This window comes from Lupinus angustifolius, chromosome LG08 (genome assembly GCF_001865875.1).
Source record: "Lupinus angustifolius cultivar Tanjil chromosome LG08, LupAngTanjil_v1.0, whole genome shotgun sequence".
Lineage (NCBI taxonomy): Eukaryota > Viridiplantae > Streptophyta > Magnoliopsida > Fabales > Fabaceae > Lupinus > Lupinus angustifolius.
Genome location: NC_032016.1, coordinates 9868853 through 9888019, shown reverse-complemented (window position 1 = coordinate 9888019; position 19167 = coordinate 9868853). Strand labels below are relative to the sequence as shown.

Genomic DNA, 19167 nt, shown 5'->3' with positions numbered 1-19167 from the left:
CTAGTCCTTGAAATATGCATCATCATTGATCCAAATCTTTCATTGTCTAAAATAAGGGCTAATATAGTTTGTACAACTTTTTGTAAGGGCAAATCCTTAATTTGTTCCTACATTACAATAGTTAACTAGTTAGATTCTTAATACCTTCTGTCATCAATTTTAAGGACTTAATTAGTGATACAAAAGTTTGGAAGATCTATGGGTGATACTATTATGTATAGAGGACTAAATTGAGGGGTTTATTATCGAATATGAAAAATTTATCTTGGCATACAAGTTACTAATTAGTTTCATATGCAGGCTATCCAGGTTAATTTTTTCAGAGGATTCAAGTATGTTACTCTACTATATCTATTATATTTTTGGTTACTCTTTTGTATTGATTTTTCTAAGTAATATTTGATGCATTAAGCAGTTCTCACGTTCATGGTGGGCCTACACTTTTCCATGGACTGGTGCAGCAATTGCAACCATAAACTATTCAAATCAAAGGCTTTATGTATAGTAATGACTAATGAGTCTCACTTCCACATTCATGGTAACAGCACTCCTTTTCTCAACTATAGTGCATGCCTTTGTCCTCAGAGACCTCTTCCCCAATGACCTTGCCATCGCCATAAGTGATAGAAACCGAAAACCGAATAGGATGCAGTGGAGCCATCTAAGACATGGTCACGCCAAAGAGATCGAAAATTACTTGTAGTTTGTTAACTTAGATAAACATGATTTAGAAGCAGCTAGTGTAACTATTACACCCTCCTTCAAATGATTGAGAAAATTATGAGCATCTGTCCTTGTAACCTTCATTGGTTAGACATATGAGGAAGGAGTTTTAGCTTTTTCCCTTTACCAATGCGTGTATATCAAGTTATTGGCATATGAAGGTTTGAGTAGAAACATGCATGATGATAAAAAAATGAGTTATAATATATTTGTGTGTATGATATCAGTATTTTTGAGAGAAAAGAAAAGACTAATTGCTTTCAAGTTTCAACAACAGACATGTGGAACCATGTTTTGTTCCCCTAACAACTATACTACTTGGTTTTAATTGTTATCAAGTTTAACACAAGATACACTTTTTCCCAAGTCAGATTTTGCATATGAAACAAGACTAATGATTCACACTGAGTGGATTCAAGAATATGTAGAAAGATAAGCAAGTTCTTGAAGTAACTTGAAGAAACATCAAGATGCTATAGTTCTATTGAGCTCAAGATAATACCTTAATAAGTCATGAGATAACTATTCAAACAAATGGTTGAGTAAGATCTTTGCTTCTGTTCTTTAAATTAAATTACTTTCCTCATGGATAATTGTTCAAGTAAAGTAACTCTAGTATCAAGACAATCAAGTTTGGAAGAAAAAAAAGCAAGAAATTTATGTCATCCATTTAATAATAGATACTTAATCTTCCATAAGGTTGTATTGTGTCTTTTTGAAACAAACAACACTAGAAAATCATAACTTTCATCTCTCTTCCCTTTTGCTTTACTTCACATCCTTCAAGAAGATCACACTAGTAGAATTAACAAGAACAATGTAGAGAGGGGTCTATACTACAATAAACCATATGATGCAACTTATTGTTAAAATTTACAATGGAAGTGAAAAATCTTAGTTACAACAATGAAGTAGAACCTTTGTTGTTTCACCATAGTACAAAAATTTCTACAATGACTCATATAAACTTTTTATTTATCTTCATCTTCACACCTTATGCAGCATCCTTAACTCCTTCTTTCTGCAATGAAAAGTATTAACATTTCAATATTAGAAACAAAATCTGCACAATGTTAAGAAGGGAACACTAGATGCTTAACTAATATCCATTGTTAAACTTGCACATACCAATGGATCTTTTGCAATGGAGAACTGCTTCATGTATTGAACTTTCAGAATCACAAGACCTGCGCCAATCATCAGCAGAATAAGCTACACTAATTCGCGGACTTGTTTCCGAATAGTATCCCATATTCTTTACTGCCTCAGCTTTTTTACCCACATTTTTGGAATTTGATCCTGCTTTGTGACCCTTCAATCTTCTGCACAAAGTCCTTAAGTAATTCAGATACTTCTGAAATACTCTCCTTGATTCTGATCTGCATCTTTTTAAGGAAAAACACCTAGAATGTCTTTTAGGAATCACAGTTTTTGGTGCAAGTAAAGTTGAAGGCAAGTTTGGATTGGAGTGTGAAGCCTCATATAGTTCCATCTTCAAAGATTCATCAAAAAGTGGCATAAGGTAACCATTGGAAAAAAGTTCATCTGCATGAACAAGAGTAAGAGGAGAGTGTGAAATAGGAAAGTCATATTTTGATATGGAAGCATGTGAAGTGTTAAAGAATCTCTTAGAGGGTGGCATTTTTGGGTCCAACTCAATGAAAGGAGCTTCATCTGATGCATCAAGAGAAGTTCTCAGGGACCCATCTTGGCTTTCTAGTGATGGATTCAACTCTTCTAACCAACTATAAGAGAAGCTTTCAATGGAAAAAGGCTTTGATTTTTCCATGGCTCCTACTCTTAAACAAGTTATAGAAGGAAAATTTGATTGTGCAAGGAAATGTGATATTGGGTGGGTGGACTATATAGCAAGGAAAGGTGATATTGTTCATCTTATGACATTTACATAGTAATTAAAAAATCTAAATTTAGAGTAAATACTCATTTTAGTCTCTCATGTTTTTCGATCTTACCAGTTTAGTCCTTCAAAAAAGAAAAGACCTAAAATGGTCTCAAAAATCTCAAACATTATTGTGATCACCAACATTATTGTTGAAATGAAATTAGCAATTTTCAATTTTCAGCTAGCAGAGCCATACCATAATGTCCTGTTTTATGATTAGTTAACCTCATATTTCCTTTTTAATCATTTGTTGCTTTTAATATTTTCATAAAGGGGTTCAAGTAAATTAAGACTTAATTCTAAGGGGAATCATTGCTAACAAAACATGCTTGACTAGGAAAAAAAGTATAATTAGTTGAAATCCTCTGAATTTATTCCATCATATAGGCCAATGTTCTAAAACAATATGAGCAACACTGTTGATTATACTTAATGTGTTGTGTTTTGTTAATGTTATATATTAATATTTGGATTTTGAAGGGTGGTTTCATCAGTATTATGATAATATCTCAACTGCTACATAAGGCAGAACCTAAGTTACAAAATATCCAACTATATTATATTTATTATGTTCTTATAGTTATAGCCTTAATGACATTGATATGTATATTTTATTGGACCGTTTTTATATGCTTCATATATTTTTAGTACTTTGGATAATGTTATCGTTTCATAAAGAGGAAAAGCAACTTTATAGTTCTTTTGAGTCATGCATTGTTTTCCAACTACACACCAAAATGGAGTCTTATTGGATAAATATAGAACATAGAATACTAAATATATCCATCAACACATTGTTTAATAATGAAGTTTGGTTAAGTGGCTATTGAGATATTCTAACAGCAAACTATAGCTAGTGGTGCAGAGATTTTAATTACTGTCCTACTCTTACTTCAAAAGCTGTCCTTTATTTTACAATTTATAATTTGATGTGATGAAATCCTTAATTAAGAACTTTTCTTAAAAGAATTTTCAAAAGGGTGTTCAAATATGAGTTAAAACATTAAAAAGGGTAGTATTATTTGATTGTTTTCCTATAAAGAGGACATAGAATCAAGTCTTGTAAATGGAGAAATCCTTTATTGGAAAAACTGGTACACCATTCTGTGAATGTGAATGAATTCAAACATGTTTATCTCTTATAAAGGATGCATATGACTAAAAAAATGTGCATATGATTTCTTCATAAAGGCATGCACAAGATGATAATTGATAAACTACATTAATACATTACCAATTGAGTGAATTAACATATGTAGCATTATTGATGTCCTTGAATAAGTTCAACAAAAATCTGGAATCTAAAAGACCAAATAAGATGAGGATTTCATGGTTAGGAAATTTCAGGTTTTTTCATCCACTAGCAGTCTGAGTAGTGTTGCATAGAAATATTCTATTCTGAGGTGTAAATGTTAAAAGAAATTTTTTTTTTTTGGTTTCCCACGTGTATCCTTGCACTGGAGACAATCTTGTCTGAGTCGGGAACATTTACAGGTATGTGGGGTTAACTTTCCCAGCAGATATTTTTTCTATCTACAAGATTCGAACCCGAGATCTTACTTAAGGAGAATCAAACATATACCACTTGAACCAATATCTTTCATCCTATATGAGCTAGCTAGTTTTGATAGGCAATTACTGAAATTCTAAAATTGCAGACAAGGGTTGTTTAGGTTGTCGGATAAAGTAAAGAACAAAAGTTCATGGGACAAAAAGCCAGGATAGCAGTGTGACTTGATAGTTGAAACCAGTTGGTCCCTCTCTCATGTCCCCATTTCAGACAATAATAAGTATTTGCTAGCAAATACAACACTCATTAGTGCATGTCTACTTCTGAAAAGAATGTTATAGGAAGGAAACAAAGTATGAAATAAGTATTCTGGATAAAAAGTGAACTGAGTTTTTACCTAGTAGAATATAGTAGTTGCAGATTAATCATTAAGACCAGCTCAGCAGCAGGTAAAATGTGGCCACAAGAATTTAGTAAACTACATGCACTCATTCTAGAGTTCTTTGTCAGTAACGTAAGGGTCGTAGATGCCTCTTCCAATAAGTGTCACTCCTAGAAATCGAACCCTCGACCTTGGGGCAATGAGGCCTTACACTACTAGATCTATACCTTGTTGGTCAGTAAAGTCTATATGATTTGAGAAAATATTTTCTATTTTTTATTATATGTCTTCTTGTTTTAATTTTGTTTTTAAAATTTTGCAAGGAAAAATGTTGTTTTCACTGGTTTTCTATACGATATTTGGAAACAAAAAACAGAATAAAAATAAGGTCACACTTGTAATCACAAATGAAGATAGAAAACATTTCCTGAAGGAACCTTCAGTGTCCACACTATAGATTTCACTTTTGGTGAAATCATGGCAGAAACCTTCATGTGAAAAGATAGGTAAAATCATCAGAAACATTCATGCTATATGCATATTCTGCTATCACTACTACTATTTATTAGAACCAGCAATAATATTTCCACTGATGTCATTTATATAAAAAGAATAAAAAAATTACCATTGATGGCAAGACCTTTTTATATATTGTCAAAAGCACAATCATCAACTCCACCATCTTTCTACATTTTAATCCTTCTCATGTATTAAGAAGTAAAAATTTAATATCAAACTTGGTGAAGGCTCAATGGGGTGACACTACTGACTAGAAGATGATACTAGCTATAAGAAAATAGTGAAAAAATACAGTGCTATTTCATGAGATCAAGAAATACAAAAGCATTCCACAAACTATGCAACAACATTGATGGAAATAGGTTCCTAGACCGTACAAAAACCGAACCCATCACCATGCCAAGAAATACAAGAGGAAGCATCCTCTGAATGTTAAAATGTGCCAATGCAAAAGCTATTGAGCTAATTAATATTGCACACCATACAGGCATGTACTTGGTTAAAGATGGGAGAAGGAAACCACGGAAGACAATCTCCTCCCATATTGGTGCACAAACCGAAACAACCACAGCATAGAGGGCCATTGCCACAGGGTCCCGTGCAACAATTGATTGCTCTACACTTGAGATGGTATTGGAAACTGGAGTAGATTGCAGAACAGGTATGAGATTTAGGTTAACTTGTGACAAATGATTGATAACAGGGAACATGAGGCAGCCTAAACCAACATCAAACTGCCACTTCCCCTTGAGTTCAAATTTGAACCAGTCCGGTGAAAGTGGTTTGAACTTTTCCAAACAACGATGAAGTAATGCTATCCCGACCACACCTTCCACAACATCAGTCAAGAGGCTGTACAAAGCTTGCCCTCTGTATGTAAGACACTCTTTTCTAAACCCTGCTGTGTAAGCCAAAAATGGAACTATCCAAGATCCTATGAACCAAAATGAAGCAATCCAAAGGAGCATAACCTGCACAACCCAACTTAGTTTGCTCTTCTAGTAGTGATGATACTAAGAAAAATAATAAGAAATTTGAAATGTAAGACTAACATATTAATTGTGTATCAATTTTTAACATTGAGACTGCTAAAATCAACATAACATCATTTTTAACCATAATAAACCATCAATCATATATAAGACAAGGAGATAAATTTTATCATTTTGCTGAGGAAAAAGGGAAAAGTTGTCAAGCAATAAATTTATCACATTCTTGGAAGCAGAGAATCCTCACTCATCCCACGAGAGAGAGGAGAGCGCATTCCTAGTTATATGCAGATTCAGGACCTGGAATAGAATGTGGCTATCCCATGCCTTTTTCACTTCTAAACAGAGTAATGGAATCCTATGGAAAAGAGGCTGAAACAGAATCCTCATTCTTGCATTCCAAGCATACTATAAGCATAGACAACATTAGTAATGGCTTCCAAAGAATAAGGAAGAATATACCTTACCTGAACAATGGTCTTCGCTGTCCAAGGAACTGTCCAAGGTTCCACGTTAAGAATGGAAGCTATAACCTGAAATATTAAAAACAACACTTTCATTATTCCTGGGATTCTCTAAAGACGTTTGCATTATTTAACATAACATAGTTAGAGACATTGTGAAGATTCAAAAGTGATACTTTGATAATGATACAATTTTCTAGAGAAACTCTAATCAGAATTAAGCTAACAAATCTTAGCAAAAAAGAGATTCATCAAGACATGAAATCTATAACTCTCCCACCAAATTTAATCGCGTGATTTTTTCCCCACACAATAGTTCAAATACATCCAAATGACCAAATCTATTATAAAAGTGAAAAACCCACTTATATGAATTTTCTCATACAGTCATATATAATCTATTTTTCTCGTGCATTCTCTTTTTCTTCATTGTTCACTCTCATACAATGACAACGTACAAAAGGTGTAAAGTTTTTTTGTTTGTTCGTTTGCTAACAACTTGAAGTGTAAAGCTGAGATAAGAACTGAAAATTAACTTTTTGGTTCATGTGCGCCACCGTATCCATTATCTTCACAGTTGAAAAGCTACTCAACATATTTCCTTCCACTACTACATTATTCAGACCCTTATAGTAATTGAAAGCTAAGCACTCCCTGCATCGGAACTTTAAAACTTAAATGTAATTGGGCCATTGATCTCATTAAGTTAATCATAAAATTGTTTTGACATTTGTGGTCTTGTACAATTTATAGAGCATGGTCATGGATTACACACTTTAAGGTTTAAACCAGTAAAAACAGAGTACTAACTAAGAGCCACAAGATAAAAATCTTTAAAGAAGAAAATAAAAACAGAAAGATATGAAATGAATAATTTCCTTCAATACACTAAACAGTAGTATTATCTTATCTCCAATCTTCATGAAACATTACAAATTAAAGGAAAGGAACACCTTGTGCAGAGTTGCAAGCCAATCTTTGTTCAATTCTTCAGAGTGGTCACTTTCAAGCTTCACCAAATCTTCTGACAATTTTTCTTCTTTGAATTCAGAGCCAGTAACTTCTAATGGAACGTCCTCATGCTTAAAACATGAAAACCTCCATTTCTACAATGGATAAAAAACTTAGGTCAAAACAACAACAACAATTATAATAAACAAGCATACAAATTGCAATGCATAGCAACTTGGTAGAACCACCAATAACCCATTTCACATATGAAAGATTATTAATAAAAAAAAATCCTTTGTTAAAAAAACTAAGTCAAAATCCAAACTTGAATAAAAGGGTAAGCAACAATGTGTGTATATATGTATATAGAGGTTACCTTGGTCGGAAAGGTTAAAGATTGAAATGGAGTGAGAGAATTGAGAAGTGAAACCCTAAAATTGCGGTTGTGTGTTGAAAGGGAGGGAATGGAAGAAATTGTGATGGACATAATAGATGCAACAACAACAACAACAGAAAATTGAATTAGGGAAAAGGGTATTGATGAATTGGATTCATAACAGTGACAGAATACAGCAACAATCACAAAAACCAAGACCTATTCTGTATGTTGAATAATAATATCAAGGTCAACATCTAAACTATGGCTTAAGCTCACGTTTTCAATTTTTCCCTTATCCCCTTTTCTTAATTCTCTATTACTCTTTTTCTTCTTCTTTACATTGCCAATGTTTTTCACATGATATGGTAGGAATTAATGCATATACTCCTTCCAACAAGTATATTCATAGAAATCGAAATGTTGATATTTGGTTATTTTATGATCTAGTTGAGTCTTATATTGCTAGACCAACACCGTGTTAGTCTAAAATAAATCAATTTGAGACTAAAATATATGTCATTTTTTGAATAATAGTATTTATTTATTAACATGTTAGTAAAAATGATTATGCATATTATTTTCATATTGGATTACTGTTTACAAATTTTAATTTTATTGTTAAATATCTTTACCTTTGATGAATATGTATGCATTTAATCTTATTAAATCAGAGTATTACTTTTGCATTCAACTAATATTTTTTTATTTAAAATATTATATTTATATTTGAATGGTGTTTATAATACAAAGATAATAATTTAAATTTCTTAAAGAAACTAAACGAATATATAGATAATAATTTGCTAGCCATTTGAGTCTACAGAAACTACTATCTTAAATGCAAGTCTTGAATGTTTAGCAAATAAATACAAAGGCTTTGATAACTCTAAGAGAAATGAATTTCAAAGCCACATCCCACAATTTAATGTTTGTAACTAACCCACTTAACCAAAAAAGCTTTGATAGTTATTGATAGAATAATTTATCACTTGTTACATCTTTTATCCTAAAATTTGTACAATTTTATATATCCGTTGTTTTCTTTATTGGTAAAAAAATAAAATATAAATTAAGTTTACATTTCCTAACAAATAAAAATAAAAGGTAGATGAAATATTATATATTTGATAGAGAAGATGTGTTCTGGTTAGGTGGCTATGTTGTCTAGAGTCACCATCTCACTACATGTAAGTGCAAATATGTAATGTGAACACAGTCAGCCTCATCCATCTTTAGTTAGTGCAAAAATATTAGTTAAACAATTACGTGTCAATAATATGTGACCTTACTTTTTGGGTTAGTCACATACCTGAACTTCCATTTGGAGACCACAAAGCAATGCAAAACTAATCATATCATCTTGGCCGACCATGGAAAAGGATGATATGTTTTCGACCCTGTCTCATTCTTTGTTTTAAACCTATTATATTTTGGCACGTGAATAAAAATAATTTAAAATACAAAATAACAAAAAATCATATTTTGATTGATTTGGGATATGAAATGGGACACGGGAACATGTGATTCCGCCTACCACACATAAATGCAACTTTTTTTTCAAAGTTGTAGTTCACCCACCATATATTAATCATATCATATTGTTATGCTTTTTCTTCTCCAAACATAACACTACACTTCTCCCTCTATTATATATAAGCTTTGTTATTGTATTAATGTATATATTAGTGTCATGTAATGTAACATATGTAGTGCCATGGCTAGTGCACTTTCTACCTTTCCTTGTTCTTGGGTCATTGTTACTTTGGTGCTTGGTTGTTTCAGTAGCTGCATTGGGAGTTACATTGGTTTGGGTTCGAAATTATTGGCTAGTAAGGAACAAACATGGGTTTCTGATAATGGCACATTTGCTTTGGGATTCACACCAGCTGAGACTAATCATCAATTATTTCAGTTGGCTATTTGGTTTGCTGAGCTTCCAGGAGATCGAACTCTAGTTTGGTCACCTAATAGGTACTCCTTTACTAATACTATCTTGCAATGAAAAACTAAAGTTTGCATGTGAAACTATTTATATATGAAACAAAAAGAAGGTAGTTATCAAAAGGAAAGATAATAACAATGGATTTAGTGCACCCCAGTGTTTCAAATTGCAGACCGCATCACATGATGTGCGGCCACAATATTGCGCGACTGCAACAGGATGCAACGCAACCACATCGGGCCGCAACATAACTGTAACGGCCACAATCGCAGTAACCGCAATTTAAAACACTGGTGCACCCCTTATGATTTAATGGACCTGAAGTCTGAGGTCAGGGTGGGTCTAATAATACATGTTTTGATTCATCTTTCACATCAAATAATTAAGTGTACTTTGGGCATTAACAAAAATGAAAACATGAAGTTCTGCAATTTCACCAAATTATATTGGAAGAAAAATAGTAATTTCATGGTTAAAGAGAAGTTAGTGCAGATTAGATGGTTAGCTCTGGTTTTTGACTTAAACAAAGAAAGTCATAAATCAAATCTACATCTAGTCTTTTAGTCTTTACAAAAGTTTTTGCAGGTTATGATAATTTTCTTTCTCAATCCAAATAGAGACTCTCTTGTATCTCAAGATGCAATATTGGAGCTTGATACCACTGGCAACCTTGTCCTCATTGATGGAGATATCACCATATGGGCTTCAAACACTTCAGGTGCTGGTGTTGAAGCAGCAATCATGTCAGAATCGGGTAACTTCATCCTCCACAACACCGACAACCACCCTTTGTGGCAGAGTTTTTCTCAACCATCTGATACACTCCTCCCAAACCAGCCCTTAACAGTTTCTTCGGAATTAACATCATCGAAGTCTTCTTCTCATGGTGGCTACTATGCTCTCAAAATGCTTCAACAACCAACTTCCTTAACCCTTGCCTTGACATACAATCTTCCAGAGTCTTTAAATGGTATTCCAGATCAATCATACACCAACTATTCCTATTGGCAAGGCCCGGATATCTCTAATGTGACCGGTGAAGTTATAGCGGTTTTAGACCAAGCTGGAAGCTTTGGAATTGCATATGGAGATTCATCTGATGGAGCAGTTTATGTGTATAAGAATGATAATGATGATGCCGGCTTGTCTTCTGCCGTTCACCAATCTAAACCAGTAACTGTTCTTCGAAGATTGACACTCGAAAAAAATGGCAACTTGCGTTTGTATATTTGGGACGATGATGTAAATGGATCGAGACAGTGGATGCCACAGTGGGCTGCGGTTTCAAGTCCATGTGATATTGCTGGAATTTGTGGCAACGGGGTTTGTAATTTGGATAGAAGCAAGACTAACGCCTCTTGCACTTGCTTGCCAGGAACTTCAGAAATTGATAGTGATGGCCAATGCTATGAGAATTCATCTCTTGTTGGAAAATGCAATGGCAGGAATGAAAGTGAAAAGAACCACACATCTCAGTTTAGGATTTCAGTGCTGCAGCAAACCAATTATTATTTTTCTGAGTTTTCAGTAATAGCTAACTACAGTGATGATACTACTGTGTCGAAATGTGGCGATGCATGCTTATCGGATTGTGATTGTGTTGCCTCTGTTTATGGTCTAAATGAGGAGAAACCATACTGCTGGGTTTTAAGGAGATTGGATTATGGTGGTTTTGAAGATACAAGCTCAACTTTGTTTGTGAAGGTTAGATCAAATGGAACATTGACACAACAAGGCCAAGCAAGAGGGTCTAATAGCTCTTCCGATGGGTTAGGAAGTGCTAAGGAGAAAGCTGTGATTATTCCAATTGTTCTGAGCATTATAGTTCTCATTGCTTTGCTATGTTCATTGCTTTATTACAGTGTTCATAGAAAAAGAGCTTTGAAAAGAGAGATGGAAAGTTCCTTGATCTTATCAGGTGCTCCAATGAAGTTCACCTACCGTGATTTGCAAATCAGAACATCCAACTTTTCGCAGCTGCTAGGAACAGGTAATTGTATCCTATTGTAAATTTTATAGAAAAAGGAGAATCAATATGCATAGGAGTTTTGATTTAAAAATTATGTAAAATTATTGCTAATTGTGCATGTGCTATAGGTGGATTCGGCAGTGTGTACAAGGGAAGCATGGGAGATGGTACACTAGTGGCAGTGAAGAAACTTGACAAGGTTTTGCCCCATGGAGAGAAAGAATTCATCACAGAAGTAAACACTATTGGCTCAATGCATCATATGAATTTAGTTCGCCTCTGTGGCTATTGTTCCGAGGGACCGCACCGGTATGAATGATTCTTGACAACCAACAAGATGAAAATTGAATTTTTGTTGACTAGCATTTTTAGCTACCAAGTGGATATTGCTTGATGTAACAGCTTGGCTTATACTAATGTTTTTTTATTGCAGACTTCTAGTATATGAGTTCATGAAAAATGGATCATTAGATAAATGGATCTTCTCTTCATATTCAAAGCAAGATAGAGTGCTAGATTGGCAAACTCACTTTGATATAGCCATAGCAATTGCGCGAGGAATTGAGTACTTTCATGAGCAGTGCAGAGACAGGATAATACACTGTGACATAAAACCAGAAAACATACTATTAGATGAAAACTTTTGTCCTAAAGTGTCTGATTTTGGACTGGCCAAATTGATGGGAAGGGAGCACTCACAAGTAGTGACAATGATAAGAGGGACACGAGGTTATTTGGCACCGGAATGGGTAAGTAATCGCCCTATAACCGTAAAAGCAGATGTTTACAGCTACGGCATGCTTCTCTTAGAGATCATTGGTGGCAGGAGAAATCTTGACATGTCCTTTGATGCAGACAACTTCTTCTATCCTGGTTGGGCTTACAAGGTTAATTTTTCTGACTTGTTTATTTATGTAGAATCAACTTGAACAGTTTAACATGGTCTTTTTGCTGGTACTGATCATAAAATGTTCTGTTACCTATAGGAAATGACAAATGGATCACCAATAAAAGTGGCAGATAGAAGATTAAATGGATCAGTTGATGAAGAAGAGCTAATAAGAGCTCTAAAAGTTGGTTTTTGGTGCATCCAAGATGAAATTTTCATGCGACCAACAATGGGGGAAGTAGTGAGAATGCTAGAAGGGTCAATAAACATTAATATGCCACCAATGCCACAGACAGTACTAGAGTTAATTGAGGAAGGTTTAGAACATGTATACAAAGCTATGAAAAGAGAGTACAATCACTATAGTTCATTCACTATTACTAGCCACCTTACATCTCATGCCACATGTAGCAATTCCACAATGTCACCAAGATAGTGTTTAATAAAGTGTTCTGCTGCCTCCACAATCATTAAGGTTTTAGAATAATATATGTTGAATTAAATGGCTTGACAATGATACTATTTCTTTTATTCAATAGAGGATAAAGAATGTTACTACCATGTATCATTTATACCAACAAGGCGTGTGACCCACTAGATCCTAAGGATGAAGAAAATATAAAGAATTCAATTATTGGGAGTGACACTTATTGGGATTCACCCGAACAAAAAACATGTATTATATATCATAGGATTCAACCTGAAAAGGTCATAACATGGGCCTCAAATTTTCTTTTACTATCAAGGGTATTCCTCAGCTTTTTTGACTTATTTTGGGATTCATAAATGTCCCTTTCAACAAATATCGCTTCCCAAAATTGAACCCTCACCGTTAAGATCCAGTAAGCCTTAAACCACTGAACCAATACCTTCTTAATATGGGCATCGGATTTGTTGGACCGCTATATATACACAATGGTCCACATTAATTGTTCCATTCTAAGAAAACTAAGCACTGTCTAAAATACATAGTCACTAGTATGTCACCTACTAATCTTGCATGATGGATTTTTTCACGTTTTTTAAGTTTTTAGGGGCTAAATTACAAATTGTTAAGTTTAGAGGATGTTTTAAAACTTTTTCCTGATTAACATTAAAACTAACAACTAGAGATTTTATTATTCATATGCCTTGGGACATAGTAGATTCGGTGGAGAACTGAACCTGTGGTGGTGTCCCAAAAAAAGAAGACTTGGAATGAGAGAAGAAAACCCAAAATTGACTGCGTTAAAAAAATGAAGCATAAACAAAAGTTAAAAGGAAAAAATTAAATGACAGAAATAGAAAACAATAAGTTATGGGGAAAAAAACATGGTGCGTTGTTTTTATATATTTTTCCAAAGGAACAAAACTAACGGCGCACATGATTAATTCGATACAAACGAGGAAGGGGTCATAAATATCTGTCCTGTTTCTCTTATGAAGTCATGAGTACTCTTGATTGGGAGAAAAACTTGATTGAGACACGAATAATATATCATATTTAAAAAAATATATTAAAATATTAATATGTCGTCAAGATTTTGCTTATTTTTATGTGGTTTCGTCTCCACGCAAGTTTTTTTCGGGTACTTTGCATCTGAATCTCAGCCGAATTAAACCTCCTTTCTATTTTCACATTCTTAACTTCTTTATTCTCTCTGCAACAATAACAACAATGGCAATGTCTGAGATAGTACCCACTCGATCCATTTTCACTTCCCTCTCTTACCCCACCACTTCCTCCACTCGCCACACTCCTCAAACATTGCTAAAGCCTCAAACTTTTGCTTCCAAACTTCTCCCACCACAACGTAGCAACACTCACAAACTCTCCACAACTTGCCACGTATATGCAAGCAAATCTGCACCATCTCAAGTTCTACCCGTTTCACCCCATGATGAACAAAAGGTTAGTGCTTCTTTGTCATCAAGTTTATAACTTTAAACACCCCATATGCTTAAGTTGGAAGAAAACTAATGGGTTTATGATGTATTGTGAAAAATTGTTCTAACCATTTTTTTTTGTGTTAGATTGAAGAGGAGTTGCAGCACTTGCATGGTTTGCAGAAACTTGGTAACAGTTCTGTTGGTATGTGGTCTAAACCCACGTTTAGGAGGAAGACAAAGATTGTTTGTACCATTGGTCCTTCTACCGATACCAAGGAAATGATTTGGAAGCTTGCTGAGGCTGGAATGAATGTTGCACGTTTGAATATGTCTCATGGTGATCATGCTTCTCATCAGAAAGTTATTGATTTGGTTAAAGAATATAATGCACAATCCAAGGACAATGTCATAGCAATCATGCTTGACACCAAGGTAACTTCTTCTTTCTTTTTAACTATCCTCTTAGGGTCTGTTTGGGGAACAACTTAATTAAGTAAGGTAAAAATAACTTGATCTCATGAGCTTCTGTGCTATTATTGAAATAAGGATAGTTACCTATTATGTGGTTCATTTGGGTATGCATTTCTACATATTTTTTACATTAATTTTACGAGACATTTTTTATCACGAACCTGTTATGTGGTAAATGAGAGAATTGTGGAACTATGGAAGTAAGTCAAAGAGATTATGAAGTTAGTTTCATAAGCTTTGATTGAATATCTTCCTGAAATAAGCTACTCTCGTAGGCTCAAATATGCTCTCTATAAGCTTTTCCAAATGCTGCTTAGTCTTTTTTACAAGGCTGCTTTGCTCATATTATATCTCCATTATCCTGGTATTGTTGTTGTATTAGCTCTGTTCATTCATTTTATTTGTTTGCAGGGTCCCGAGGTTAGGAGCGGGGACTTGCCACAACCGATTTATTTAGCAAGTGGTCAGGAATTCACTTTCACTATCCGGAGAGGTGTTGGCACTGCAGATTGTGTTAGTGTGAATTATGATGACTTTGTCAACGATGTGGAAGCGGGAGACATGCTTCTTGTTGATGGTAAGGAAATTAACTCATCATTTAACATGTTAATATTACTGAAAATTTTGTATTATGCTCATGGATTATATGTCAGATCTCAAACATGGTATTACTTTATTTTCACAGTTTTCTTTATTTTCTATTGAACTTTCGTGCTGCGAACTGGCTAAACTGCTAAGTCTCATAGCATGTACAAACTTTTTGTTACCAGGGTTCAGGGATAGGACTCCCAAAGCAGTGTGGCAATTTGTGGTGAAAATTTATTATAACTTCTCTACGCATTTGAGTTGTTTATATTTGAGTTTCTGGTTAGCTTTTTTCTTTAATGAACATATTCTGGGTTAAGGATAAAAGCATTGCATGTATAGAAGTAATTGCAGGTAAAGAAATAATTGCCAATAAACAAAAGATATTTTACTTACAATAGTTTCTACCAACATATGAAATAATCTACACTGTTGGAAAATGTACTATTTATGTTTCTCTAAAGAAAGAATATTACACACTAGAGACAAATTCTAGGTAATGCATTCTCTGATTCAAATTTCTCATTGTTGGGTGGTATCTTCACCTGCTTATTTATCTCAGAAAGAGTGAACGGAATTTTTGGATAATATCTTCACCTGCCTATTTATCTCGGATAGAATGAACGGAACTTTTGAGCAGATAAAGGCAATAATATTAAGTCTTCGATGTGACTAAAATTAGTGGCATGCCTTCTTTGATCAGCTTCTGACTCTTGATGTATGCTGTAGGTGGTATGATGTCTTTGGTGGTTAAGTCTAAGTCAGATGACTCTGTGAAATGTGAAGTTGTTGATGGAGGAGAACTCAAGTCAAGGAGGCATTTGAATGTTAGAGGAAAAAGTGCAACACTACCATCGATCACGGGTAATATTTTCGATTGTTATTCGAACAGGTGCTGAGTGGGGGTTGAGGTTATTTTGGTTTCCTGTGCGACATAATATGATTTTCTGCAGAAAAGGATTGGGATGACATCAAATTTGGAGTTGATAACAAAGTTGACTTCTATGCTGTTTCCTTCGTCAAGGATGCACAAGTAGTTCATGAACTGAAGAATTATTTGAAAAGTAAATATCTAAAATGTCTTCAAATATTTTTTGAATGTACCATATGATTAGTTTTTATGCATAAATTGGAAAGTGCTTAATTTTACTGCTCAATACTGCAGGCTCCGGTGCTGATATACATGTCATAGTAAAAATTGAAAGTGCAGACTCTATACCAAACTTGCATTCAATCATTACAGCATCTGATGGGGTGCGCTAACCTAATCCTTGCATTATTTCTGTATGGTCACTCCCTGATTTTGTGGAATAGGAGGATTAAACACATATCTTTGAAACAGAAACTTTCATAAATTTTGAATGTGTTCTGCTTTTGTGGTTATGGATAAAGTTTTCGGTGAACTTTTTTACTAATTGTTGATGTTGATCTGTCTACTTTTTTAATCCTGTTTAGGCTATGGTTGCAAGAGGAGATCTTGGTGCGGAGCTCCCTATTGAGGAGGTCCCATTTTTGCAGGTAAGACCTTTTCACTGGAACGGAGATTCAATAGTAAAGATAATTATCAGTTGATATCGTTTTCCATAACTGAACATTAACATCCATGATGCCTGCTAATGTAGGAAGAGATCATCGGAATATGCCGTAGCATGGGAAAGGCTGTTATTGTGGCAACAAATATGCTGGAAAGTATGATTGTTCACCCGACACCAACCAGAGCTGAGGTATCTGATATTGCAATTGCTGTTCGAGAAGGTTCTGATGGAATAATGCTTTCTGGAGAAACTGCTCATGGAAAGTAAGTAAATAAGTTTCCCAGCATAAGTTTCTCCCATTTGAGTTATTGCAAGCAAGTAAATCACTCAGTTCATTATCTACCAAAACTATTATAATAAAATCTTGCAATCAAATTAGTGTAGCCTTAAATCAATTTCCGCTTTAATGATGTGAAAATTTCAGGGTTAGATAATTGTGAGTTCTGACTTTACATGCTTGAGTTGGGTATCAATATCTGGTTATTCAGTTGTAATAGTAGCATCTGGGTGACTTGGAAGACAATGTTAAAGCAAGATCATCGCTGAATGTTCTGAATATAATGTTAAATTTATTATAATGCAGTTTCCCACTAAAAGCTGTAAAAGTAATGCACACAGTAGCGTTACGGACCGAAGCCTCTATACCAGGTGGTCAAATGCCACCTAATATTGGTCAAGTATTCAAGGTTTAAACTTTAAACTAGTTGCATTTAGTTGCCATGGTGACTACTTTTTGTTCTTCATATCACTTTGCCATCCTCGTTTTGCTTTGGCACTAAAATTTGTTTTTGTTTGTTTCTATCCAGAACCACATGAGCGAGATGTTTGCATACCATGCAACCACGATGTCTAACACCCTTGGAACTTCAACTGTTGTTTTCACTAGATCAGGCTTCATGGCTATCCTACTGAGCCATTATCGACCTTCTGGCACTATATTTGCATTTACAGATCAGTAAGTTCCTTCTTCCCTATTCTCTTGTTGATAAGACAACTCGCTCCATTTGCTTTTCATTGTGTGGATATTTTCCCGTAACCATTAGCTCGAAGTTCTCAGTTTCTTGTTGGATGCACTTAGTAACGTCATAAACTGCTTGATTGGTGACATTGTGAAATATGAATTCCAGAATGGTAACTTTTCATAATGGCTGGCGGATAAATTTAATGAATCGGCTAATTCAAATGTTCATGACTATGTTCATGAATCGGCTAATCCATCTAATTTTGCTGGCCATGCAGAAAGAGGGTCCAACAGCGGCTGGCTTTGTATCAAGGGGTCTGTCCCATATACATGGAATTTTCTGATGATGCTGAAGAAACTTTCATAAGAGCCTTGGATTTGTTGCAGGTACTAGTTTGGAGGATATATTCAGTGATTTAGATGTTAAATTATTGAACTATACTACACATAACAAAGTTCAAAGCACATCTAACAAGATGAAAGTTTCATCCTTATACTATTTGGTCGATTTTATCAAAGATTTAACCATGACTGGATTTATTCATGTATGCAATACTATAACCATGCACCTTCATAATCATGTGAGGTAATTGCTACTGGATTCATTCATATATGTATATATATGCAGAAGCAAGGAAGGGTGAAGTCAGGAGAAGAAGTAGCACTTGTACAAAGTGGGAGGCAATCTATATGGAGGTTCCAAACTACTCACAATATACAGGTCCGAACAGTGTAAACCAAAAGAAAAGGTGGAAAGTTGACACAAATTTGATTTCAACCTTTAAGGACACACTACTATCAAGTTTAGAGTAAATACCCTTAAGTTCTGATTGGGAGTTGAGTTTTGGAGGAGAATGAAGAAAAATGGAAAACTTCGGAGTTATCTCATTGATGTATTTCAATGCTCTGGAAGCCTTTCATTTTTCTTCCTTCCCCTCCAAAACTCAACTCACAGGTAGACTTATGTTTCACCCTTTTGGTGGGTGATGCCAATGTTGCTCGTTTTTTTGGTTTGTTTGCTTCCTAGGTTTCTTGTGTTCTTCATATTTTGCCTTTTTGCCGTTATATTTTTTCTATTGAAAGGGAAGGAAAAATGCTTTTGCTCATGGAATGGAATGAAGAAAAA

The 19167-nt window shown here is 34.5% G+C and overlaps 4 protein-coding genes across 5 annotated transcripts; 2 read left to right on the top strand and 2 right to left on the bottom strand.

Annotated features, from left to right (window-relative positions):
• Nucleotides 1335-2585, bottom strand: LOC109354619 (probable membrane-associated kinase regulator 6). Its single transcript, XM_019597236.1, has 2 exons — nucleotides 1852-2585; nucleotides 1335-1744 (listed from the first exon to the last, which is right to left on the bottom strand). Exons 1-2 carry the CDS (start codon nucleotides 2510-2512, stop codon nucleotides 1731-1733), a joined length of 675 nt encoding a protein of 224 aa, XP_019452781.1. The 5' UTR covers nucleotides 2513-2585; the 3' UTR covers nucleotides 1335-1730.
• On the bottom strand, nucleotides 5308-8167 carry LOC109354614. The gene is made up of 5 exons (XM_019597231.1): nucleotides 8037-8167; nucleotides 7818-7936; nucleotides 7444-7596; nucleotides 6494-6559; nucleotides 5308-6008 (listed from the first exon to the last, which is right to left on the bottom strand). Exons 2-5 carry the CDS (start codon nucleotides 7926-7928, stop codon nucleotides 5334-5336), a joined length of 1005 nt encoding a protein of 334 aa, XP_019452776.1. The 5' UTR covers nucleotides 7929-7936; nucleotides 8037-8167; the 3' UTR covers nucleotides 5308-5333.
• LOC109354609 (G-type lectin S-receptor-like serine/threonine-protein kinase At5g24080) lies at nucleotides 9483-13184 on the top strand. The gene is made up of 5 exons (XM_019597223.1): nucleotides 9483-9791; nucleotides 10380-11752; nucleotides 11860-12040; nucleotides 12165-12618; nucleotides 12718-13184. The coding sequence occupies exons 1-5, from the start codon at nucleotides 9535-9537 to the stop codon at nucleotides 13054-13056; spliced, it is 2604 nt and encodes an 867-aa protein (XP_019452768.1). The 5' UTR covers nucleotides 9483-9534; the 3' UTR covers nucleotides 13057-13184.
• LOC109354611 (plastidial pyruvate kinase 2-like) lies at nucleotides 14203-19144 on the top strand. Of its 2 annotated transcripts, XM_019597224.1 has the most exons (12): nucleotides 14203-14511; nucleotides 14634-14921; nucleotides 15372-15537; nucleotides 16275-16409; nucleotides 16499-16609; nucleotides 16711-16799; nucleotides 17001-17063; nucleotides 17168-17343; nucleotides 17664-17766; nucleotides 17887-18035; nucleotides 18320-18428; nucleotides 18670-19144. In XM_019597224.1, the coding sequence occupies exons 1-12, from the start codon at nucleotides 14278-14280 to the stop codon at nucleotides 18775-18777; spliced, it is 1731 nt and encodes a 576-aa protein (XP_019452769.1). In that variant the 5' UTR covers nucleotides 14203-14277; the 3' UTR covers nucleotides 18778-19144. The 2 variants fall into 2 exon arrangements, with proteins under 2 accessions (XP_019452769.1, XP_019452770.1); XM_019597225.1 differs by lacking the exon at nucleotides 18670-19144 and having other exon boundaries at nucleotides 17887-18039; nucleotides 18324-18428.

What these genes read in the sequence shown, in the direction of transcription:
- LOC109354619 (XM_019597236.1), bottom strand. Translation starts at nt 2,512, where the DNA reads ATGGAAAAATCAAAGCCTTTTTCCATTGAAAGCTTCTCTTATAGTTGG.
- LOC109354614 (XM_019597231.1), bottom strand. Translation starts at nt 7,928, where the DNA reads ATGTCCATCACAATTTCTTCCATTCCCTCCCTTTCAACACACAACCGC. An exon ending in GGCTTGCAACTCTGCACAAG is followed by an intron (nt 6,560 to 7,443) that starts GTGTTCCTTTCC and finishes TTAATATTTCAG; the next exon opens with GTTATAGCTTCCATTCTTAA. An exon ending in CAGCGAAGACCATTGTTCAG is followed by an intron (nt 6,009 to 6,493) that starts GTAAGGTATATT and finishes TGGGTTGTGCAG; the next exon opens with GTTATGCTCCTTTGGATTGC.
- LOC109354609 (XM_019597223.1), top strand. Translation starts at nt 9,535, where the DNA reads ATGGCTAGTGCACTTTCTACCTTTCCTTGTTCTTGGGTCATTGTTACT. An exon ending in CTAGTTTGGTCACCTAATAG is followed by an intron (nt 9,792 to 10,379) that starts GTACTCCTTTAC and finishes CAATCCAAATAG; the next exon opens with AGACTCTCTTGTATCTCAAG. An exon ending in ATCCTGGTTGGGCTTACAAG is followed by an intron (nt 12,619 to 12,717) that starts GTTAATTTTTCT and finishes TGTTACCTATAG; the next exon opens with GAAATGACAAATGGATCACC.
- LOC109354611 (XM_019597224.1), top strand. Translation starts at nt 14,278, where the DNA reads ATGGCAATGTCTGAGATAGTACCCACTCGATCCATTTTCACTTCCCTC. An exon ending in CACCCCATGATGAACAAAAG is followed by an intron (nt 14,512 to 14,633) that starts GTTAGTGCTTCT and finishes TTTTTGTGTTAG; the next exon opens with ATTGAAGAGGAGTTGCAGCA. An exon ending in ACTGAAGAATTATTTGAAAA is followed by an intron (nt 16,610 to 16,710) that starts GTAAATATCTAA and finishes TCAATACTGCAG; the next exon opens with GCTCCGGTGCTGATATACAT.